The sequence below is a fragment of the Malania oleifera genome, chromosome 9, assembly GCF_029873635.1.
Source record: "Malania oleifera isolate guangnan ecotype guangnan chromosome 9, ASM2987363v1, whole genome shotgun sequence".
In the NCBI taxonomy this organism is placed as follows: Eukaryota; Viridiplantae; Streptophyta; class Magnoliopsida; order Santalales; family Ximeniaceae; genus Malania; species Malania oleifera.
The window spans coordinates 70,256,813-70,266,487 of NC_080425.1; the positions used below are offsets into that span (position 1 = coordinate 70,256,813).

The following is a 9,675-nucleotide window of genomic DNA, read 5'->3' on the forward strand; positions in this document are numbered from 1 at the left end:
AAAACATATTATATTCTATTATTTATGTATTTAAATTTCTTGGTTGCCCAAGCTTACAATAACCAATCTGCATGGTGCAAAATTATACACAACTATTTAAACTCAATTTTCATTTATATTTATAGATTACAGATGTAATTAAAATCATAAAATTTGGATATAAGAAACTACATATAAATCATTTTCAAAAATTCTTCTACTAATCGAATTAAAAACCTTTTAAAAACAATTCTTGTCATTAGGTGGACTACTGTACAAGTCAAGTAGAATAGATGCTCTCAAGCGGGTAACGGAAGAAAATGTATAAAACCTGCCGTCACGTCGTTAGCCACTCATTAATATACTCGTTAGCCTCAATGCACACCTACCGCCGATCAGACTGCCGCCTACCCTCTTAACCGATATATGACAAATGAAAAATCTGAATAGCTAGATCATCAGAATGGTCATAGTTACCAGTTTCTGTAAATCCAACGGTCAGGATATTCCGGTAGAGGTAATCTTTCATAGATTAATACATGGTTGATTCTTAAACAATAAATAGAGTTGAACGGCAGAGCCCATGTTCGTGGGGGTCACTACTCACGTTCAGATGTTCAAGTATAGAAATAGAAAGCATGCAAGTTCTGTATTGGGAGATTATATATATGATGCAAAGAAGAACATTATATGAAATCAAAAATAATAGCTAGCTTAGCTAGGGAGAGGTGGGACTTGGGAGCTGCTAGCAGTACTAGTGATTAATATCGACATTCGAATGGCTTCTCTATTCCAATATTCAGCTTCAAGGAGGTTCTTTCTGTTGGGTTGGACACTGATGACAATCATCGTCGGCAAATCATCAGTTTCCGTGGCTCTCTCTGTGTTCCGGCCAAGCCCATGGGCCCTTGCCCACGCTACCTTTTATGGCGATGAGAGTGCCTCGGAGACCATGGGTACGAACATCTATATATATGTACGCACACACATACACAGCACATGTCAATTAACTTTTAGCGTATATGGATGAGGAATGACATGCATAATACATTTTTAGTAGGCATAAGTTATAGGAATGTATGAAATTCAATTTATTGACGTAATTAGGCTTGAGCGAGAGGGTTCATATTTTAGTCCAACTCTAGTGAGGTAATGTCCAGTTTTAACTCAACCGACCTCATGATTTTATCTTATAAAGTCCTATCATGTAATTGAAATATATATCAATTAAAATAGTTTATTTCTCATGTCATATGGTCTTAATTCCGATGCGATATTGTCTGCTTTGATCCACGGGTCTTATACATTTATCTTATAAAAAGCGTTTGACTTAATCCGATCTCATATAGGGACACCCTCAAATTCTCACCCCTCTCAAAATTTATCTCTAATGAATGTCCTCTTGGGACACTCCTTGCCTAACCTAATCTAATGCAAGAACAACATGAAATATATTGAATTTATTAGCTACCTCGTACTAATTTCACAAGTTTGAGCTAATTCATTCACAAATAGAAAGGAATACACAGTACGTACATGCACATTACATGATATTAGCCCGATCGATATTGGGTTTGAGTCTCCAATTTATGTAACAGCTTATAATCGTAAGTGTATGATCAATAAACAACTCAGATTAATTAATTTGCAGGAGGAGCTTGTGGGTATGGGAATTTGTTTGCGAACGGGTACGGGACGGACACGTCGGCTCTGAGCACGACGCTGTTCAACAATGGGTACTCGTGCGGAACATGCTACCAGATACGGTGCGTTGGGTCCCCGGCGTGCTACCGAGGCTCCCCTTTTACCACCGTGACGGCGACAAATCTCTGCCCCCCAAACTGGTCGCAGAACTCCGACGACGGGGGCTGGTGCAACCCTCCCCGCAGCCACTTCGACATGTCCAAGCCCGCTTTCATGAAAATCGCCGACTGGAAGGCCGGCATTGTCCCCGTCATGTACCGCAGGTACCTACCCCATGTCTTCAATTCCCATCTTCTTTACATAATAAGTTTTTTACACTTCTAAGTTCTACCAATTTGCCTAATTTCTTAGCTAGACATTCATTGTTTGGGAGAATTGCACGTAAAAACAGAAGATGATAGAAAATCAACTTACCTTAAACGGGGAATGTTTGTTGTGAAATATATTTTATTATTATTATTTTTTAAAGAAATAAAAAATATCAATTTATTTTTAAATTTTTTATTATTAATATTAGAAAGGTACAAAATAAAGGATTTTTTTAATTGTGAAATTAATTTTCGTATTTATTTATAGATTTCAAAATACCGAAAAGATATATTTTTTTTAATTTTGTAAAATCCCAATTAAATATAAAGAATAATTAAAAGACCAATATTCTCCCACTTTTGTATACACCACTTAACTAGAAAATTGAAATAAATTTTTGTAACTATTTAAAAAAATTAACATGGAAATCAAAATTTTTTTATTGTCAAATTTTGTAAAAATAACAAAAAAGTTTAACCTAACTTTTTTATGCTTCTTTGAAAAACTAAAAATGAAAAATAAAATTATGTTATGCAATTAAACATAAAACTCTTAAAATGAACCCAACACAGATATTATATCATATTATATTTGAGAGTTTAGGTTTCTGATACTGAATTTCGACTCGAACAAATTTCGACAAAATGTAATGTAAATAAAATTTATGTTTTCAAAAGTAAGGTAACATTGGAGAACATTAATTTTCAGTTTAGAATTTGAATAAAATATGTAGGTACTGAGCATTGATCCTCTCTACTAATTGTTGTGTGTATGTAACTATATTTATATTGATGGCAGGGTACCCTGCATGAGGAGTGGAGGGCTTCAGTTCAGCTTCCAGGGAAACGGGTACTGGCTGCTGGTGTACGTGATGAACGTGGGAGGGGGAGGGGACATAGCCAGCATGTGGGTGAAGGGCAGCAGCACCGACTGGATCAGCATGAGCCACAACTGGGGCGCCTCCTACCAGGCCTTCGCCACCCTCGCTGGCCAGTCTCTCTCCTTCCGCCTCACTTCCTACACCTCCCGCCAGACCATCGTCGCCTGGAACGTCGCGCCACCAAGCTGGACCGTCGGCCTCACCTACAAATCCCATGCCAATTTCTACTGACTCATGTATTTTGAGTCTTGAATTTGAATATATATAAATTTGAATTGAGTTTCTTTCAAATTCACCAATCCAAATTCAACACTTTAAATTTATGCTCCTAAGAAAAATAATTTATTAACTAATTCTATAACTTTTTGCTTGTGGTCGAGAAACTCTTTGTATAAAATGTTGACCTCCTCTGCCTAGTCGGGCCAGTTTAAGTCGTAAGAACGACTTGTGACTTTGGTGACCCCAATGTCACGAGTTCGATTTTTTTCTTTAGGCATTACGGTGATAAATTACCAAAAGTGCGTCAATGGGCGGACGACTTTCACCTCTCGGGTTTGGTACTGCATCATAGTATCCAAAGTGACACGATGGTAGCTGGAATCCTCGGATTATTAAAAAATAAAAAAAGAAATGTTGACCTCCTCTGTATAACCGGAAAAGTCTCAGGATACTGAATGAAACATTTTTTAACTATTATTATTTTCTTTCTTCCTTGGAAAAATTCTCTGTTCATAATTTCTAGGAGGAATACACATATGCTGAAAATTAGGCGTTGCCTTATTTGGGTAATTTTCAAGTCCTTTTGTGGCACATTTGTTGAACTCTTCTTATCCAATTTAGGTCTAATGAATGACTTTTGTTTTGAAACTCATATATTAGGGGAATTTGTTTTGATTTTGAACTCTTTTTACCTTAATGATGCAAAAATTGAAAAACAAAGGAGTTGGTTGAGATTATTAATTGCTCTGAAAAACAAGTTAAACTTGAGTAGGGTTAGTTTTGTAAGAAATGAATTGATTTATCCTTCTTTTGCTTCTCAAAATGCCCTTTCCCACTTATTATTCTTTAAGCGTGAGTTTTCTTTTTCTTGACAATATTTTTTAAAACGATCATATCTTCCTCCGACACATTCTCTCTTCCTTTCTTTTTTTTTTTTCATCCTTTAATTATATTTTATTAAACAATGTGAATCATTAACATTGTCGTCGTTCTTAATGAAATGACCCGACAATGACAATAATTTTCATTTCCCTCATACTCCCCGACAAATAATACTTTCTAGTTTCTACAACACAATTCCCACCTCCATAAAAAATATCAAAACTAAATTAACTTGTCATGCCAAACAAGGAAATGGAATTCTACAAAAAGAAAAATCAAATAGTTTGGCTTCAATTGATCAACTGAATGGTCCAATTCAACGAGGATTTCAGTCAAATTGAGAAGAGAATTAACACTTTGATAGAGGCCCGTCAATGGGGAAAAGCAAAACAGGGGATGCCTAATGCCAATGCCAATGCCAATGCCAATGCCAATGCCATGCTAGCTAAGGCGGGACCCAGTAAAGTAGGGGGAGTGGGGGACATGCCATCAACACAAATAGAGTAATTGAGGCTTGGTGAGGGGACTGCCACCCCCACTCCATTCCCTAATAAAGCACGCCAGCCAGCCAGCCAGCCAGCTCTCCACTTTTCCATTTTTCTTTAGCAGAAAATGTCATCATCCCCTTCACGCTCAAAATCATTCCTCCCTACCCTTTCCCCACCTCACACCCTTAACCTTTCACCTTAAGTTTTTATATATGGTCAAAGATGTTTTGCATTTTACCTTTTTTTTTTATTATTATTCTTTTTGTTTTTGACATTTAGTTGCGTAAAGGTTTGTACCTTGAAGACTCCTCGACTTGACTATAGGAAGGTGTATATTTTAAGTGTACAAATGAAGAATTCAATAATTAATTTAACTTTCCTCCTCCCCCCCCCCCCCCCCCCCCTACACTACTAGTATTGTATGTTTGTGCTTGACCTCAAAGAAGTGAATTACAATATTATTCCTTATTCAAAACTGACTTTATACTTGAGGACACTTCCATGTATCAACCCACATACATTTCAAATATATCTTGATTAGTTGAGTTTTTTTGTATGTTGTGGTATTGCAAATGTACAGGGCTCGCAAAATGAATAGAAATAATGTGTTTGGTATGAGCACATGCAACACTAACTCTCATGAAGTTGTTAATTGTGTGATTATGAATCTTATGTTTTTAGTTATAGAAAAGGAGATTATACAAGGAACATGTTCCTTCATGAGGTCCATCTGCCTAATTTTTAGATATGAAACACTTGGCAATGTTGTAATCATTGTCATATGTTTCACATACAAAAAATAGACATATGAATGTATGAATGGACATGTCTCCTGTATTATTTCTCATAAAAGAGGGTCAAAGACCCAAAAACAATGTGGGGCAAGCCAAATTGAGGGAAGACAATATCCAATTTGGGGGTTGTAAGATCTAAGTAATCCTCGAGAGTAAATATAAGACTGATACCCCCAAAATTATAGATTAGGCTTTGTGTTAGTTTGCACATGAGTTACCTTCTTTATATAGGTGTGCTGCAATTTAGATTACTAATTTGACCTAATTAGCTATTGACATTTGAAAATAATACCCAAATAAGGATGAGAATAGGGTGTATTCCTTTCGAGTTCCAAGAAAAGTGTAGATCCCATGTTTGTAGTTAACCACTTCTTAATAAAATTCATCATCTTACTACACATTTTGTAGAAACTCGAACCTGAAAAATAAAGAAAATAAATAAGGAAGACATAAATAAAGTAAAAGAAAGGAAAAAGAAGGAAATTGGTTTGGCAGTGTAACGCCTCAACCTAAGTCTACGAGGGAGCACTGCATCTCTCCTCTCCCACCTGGACCAGACAATAGGGGGCGGGCCTTATCGGACTAATGACTGACCCCACAGACCAACACGTGTCATTTTCAGTGTGTTTTGTCCTCACATTTTCAGTGTGTTTTGTCCTCACTCACACACTTCCTAAGAAAACTTATCAAAAGTTCACCCATCCCAAGATTACTCCAAGCCAAACACGCTTAACCGTAGAGTTCTTATGAGAAGGCTCTTGAAAAGAAAGGTGCACCTTATTGATATAGGTAGTAACATCAAATCTTTTTTAAATCTTTCTTCTACGAGGTATCACAGGCAGGACCTAAATCGTTGACAGTTTTATAGATCTTAGGAAAACTGTCGCTAGTTTCAGTCAACAAAGGGGGGGTCAACTTCCAAACCGTCAATGATTTTGTGAGGGCAGAAAAACCATCGACGATTTTCCTACGAGTTTGCTTACTTATGGGCTAAGAAACACATATTTTTTTATAACTAAAAAATTTCCTCTCTCTCTCTCTCTCTCTCTCTCTCTCTCTCTCTCTCTCTCTCTCTCTCTACTCTCACTCTCTCGTGACCCTCTCTCTCCCGTAGGCTCACCAAGAGCTCGTGCTCAATCTTCGATCATTTCTCCCTTCTCTCTCGACTTGTCAGTTGGTTTTCGGCGGCAGGATCGAAAAGCTAGGGTTTTCCGTTTTTTGAACGGAGTAGATTTTTTTCTTTTCTTTTCAGAAACAGGTAAGCGCATTAAGTTAAGTCAGGTTTTTATTAAATTTGAACCGATTAAACTGCATTATATATGTATATGTATACTTATGATTTCAAAGGTTCTTTCGAAAACCAACCGTTCAAAGTGGGGTTTTAGGTTTTATAAACTATGGTATATCATATGGTATTTTGAATGAAATGAACAGTGGAAATCTTGGTTTATCTTGTGAACTAAATACACTATATTTTCTTGGTTGCTTATGGGATTATAGTCAAACACTGAAAATCGTGTGGCAAGTGAATAATCTGTATGGGTTATGGTATAACTGAATTTGGGTTTGGTTGTGAAAATACTGAACTGTTTGTGAAACATACTTGCAAAATACTGGGATTTGATATAATGATTGGGAGCCGGGTTTTATTTAATGGCCGAGGGTTGGGTTTTATTTAACGACTATGAGCTGATTTTTATTTAATAGCCAGGGGCCGAGTTTTATTAAATGGCAAGTTCATTTTATATGAAATAAGATTTATACTACAATTTTTATTACTGAAATTGCATGATATGGTTTAAGAACCCTAAGGACCAGTTGAATTGTGAGCACGGTATCGTTGTTAGGGAAATTACTATTTGGCCATGTGCACCCACACTGTACTGAGAGGTGTAGGGTGGTTTCATCCGATTGGCCTACGTAGAGGTTATACATTCCCTGGAGTCCGAACCAGGAAGTGGTAAGGCAATCAGACCTACAACTGGGTTGTGGATGTATGCAGACGTAGTAGTAGATGGTTACTTTGACTTTGACTGGGTTGATCCCCCAGGGCTTAATCCAGCCTTTGGGCTGCACAACTAGTCATGGGGGTTAAAGATGTTGTTAGTCCTAGGGAGTGTCTTTTACACATATCTATTGATTTATGTAAATGGTGTTATTCTTTATTGAACTGGTTTACACTGAGGAAGCAAATGTATATTTTTCAACTATAAAGGTGTGAGTACTTGTATGTGAATTAAAATGTATGAATGTTTATGGCGAAATAAACTCTCCACCCAAGGGTTTGCTGGGAAAGTCAAGTGCCCTGATAGGTATCAGTTGTAACCATACCAGGTTGCATAACATATTAGAGTAAAGAGGAGCTACATGTATGGGCGTATAATCTCCCCTATCCCTGGGAACTTTCGCTTATAAATAATTGTGTGTGTGTGTGTGTGTGTGTGTGTGTGTGTGTGTGTGTGTGTGTGTGTGTGTGTGAGTATGGTTTGAGAATGATTTTATAATTGTGGTTAATTAACAACTGATGATATTTTGTATACACTAAAACTCATGTTGGTCATACACTGATATTAACTTAATCTTCCTTACTGAAAAGTGTCTCACCCCAATATACAATTCATCATTTCAAAACCATCTCGAGATTAAACTTAGTGAGCTCAGGGGCGGGGTGATAGCTAGTTTCAGTTTTTGTGAGTGTCTGTAAGAACTCTAATGTATTTAAGTTATGTTTGAAGTCCCTGGATGTGTACTATGGTTGTATGGACTAAGTGGGTTTTTGTATTGTATTATGGCCCGTAATATGGATATTTGGAGACTTTTGTTGTAACAACCTGAAAAATAATGGTATTTAAATAATAAGGAGAGAGGGAAATAGATCAGTAATAGAAGGAGGCAGAAGCGTTCGTTGACGACATTGCATTTTGGAGGTGATAATTGCAAAAAATTTCCCCAAGCCTCGTCGACGAATACAAGGGTTTCGTCGACGAGGGTTCTTTAGGTCCTCATTGACGAGAAGATACTGAGAGGGGTTTTTGGGACAGACTGAAATTCGTCGACGAAATAGGAAGTTCGTTGATCAAATTATTGAAGGACTCATTGATGAGGTGACGTGGCTCATCGATGAATCCCGAAGTATAAATAGTGCTTAAACTCATTTTACGTAGAATTTTCAACGCCGCTCTCTTCTCTCTCTCTCTCTCTCTCTCTCTCCTATGGTCTCTCCCTCCTCTCTCTTCGATTTCGGCCCCTTCAGTCACCAGATTGACGATCTAGGGCCACCACGACGTTCTTGGCGGAGTTCTCTCCAAGTTTACCGGAGCGGATCGTCGGTGGAACGAAGTTGGAATTCATCCAAAATGCAGGGTAAGGTCTTTTATTCGGAATTTGAGTTTCCAGCCGTTGTAAGAAATGTAATAGACGTAGAAATAGTAATGTTGTGTTCTAGGATTTATGGTTTTCAGGGTGTTGAGTGGAGAACCCTGCAGGTGTTGGACCCGTTATAGTAAGGGGTTTTTAGCAGGAAACAAGTAAGGGAAATATGTTATGCTAGGTTATTTGAATATATTTTCAGTATAAAATTATAAATGTTCCACTAAAGTATTGTTCACAGCAGAGTTTTATACAGTTTATCAAATAAGATTAATATGTTTTAAAATTACTATGTGACTTGAGAATATAGATATAGTACAGAAACATGCTTTACAGTATTTTTCAAATATGTGTTTTATAGAATATATAGACAATAAATATATTTTACAACAATTACAGAAATACCATGATCATACAGTTTTACAGTACCATGACATACAGATTTACAGGTAATTACAGAAACACAGTTGATATAGATACAGTTTTCTACAGTGTCATGGTTTATACAGTTGTTACAGAATCATGGTAAAACAGATAATTGTATATAGAGATGTATTATATAGTATGACCATACAGTTACAGAGCACGGTACTGTAGCTACACACAGTTATAGAGTGCTACCACCTATTCAGATAATACGTGGTATAAAGGTCGATCGCATAGAGCCCACGAGTGGACAGACTCCCCATCAGATATGGGTTGAGGAGGGCCGATCAGACTATGGAGTATAGTAATTTATTCCTAGTTGGCCAGCCAGGGTAAATCTCACCTACGGGCCGCACAACCCTATCATGAGGGGTTAAATCATGACACACAGTTATCCACAGGGAAGTTTACAGTTATTACTATGTTTGTACAGGTTTACAGAAACAGAAAATATATATATATATATATATATATATTAGTAGTATTTTGAGTAGAAACTTAAAGTATAGAAATGTTAAGCAACAGGTAAAAGATGAAGATTATATTACTGGTATTGTACTTTACAGATTCAGTGATACATGACTATATAATAATAGATTTTCACAGTATTGTAACTCATTTGCCA

At 36.8% G+C, this 9,675-nt stretch overlaps 1 protein-coding gene across 1 annotated transcript; it reads left to right on the plus strand.

The window, feature by feature from the left end:
• The first annotated feature begins 757 nt into the window (after nucleotides 1–757).
• Nucleotides 758–3,103, plus strand: LOC131163496 (expansin-A18). Its single transcript, XM_058120092.1, has 3 exons — nucleotides 758–935; nucleotides 1,631–1,946; nucleotides 2,791–3,103. The coding sequence occupies exons 1-3, from the start codon at nucleotides 758–760 to the stop codon at nucleotides 3,101–3,103; spliced, it is 807 nt and encodes a 268-aa protein (XP_057976075.1).
• Nucleotides 3,104–9,675: the final 6,572 nt, after the last annotated feature.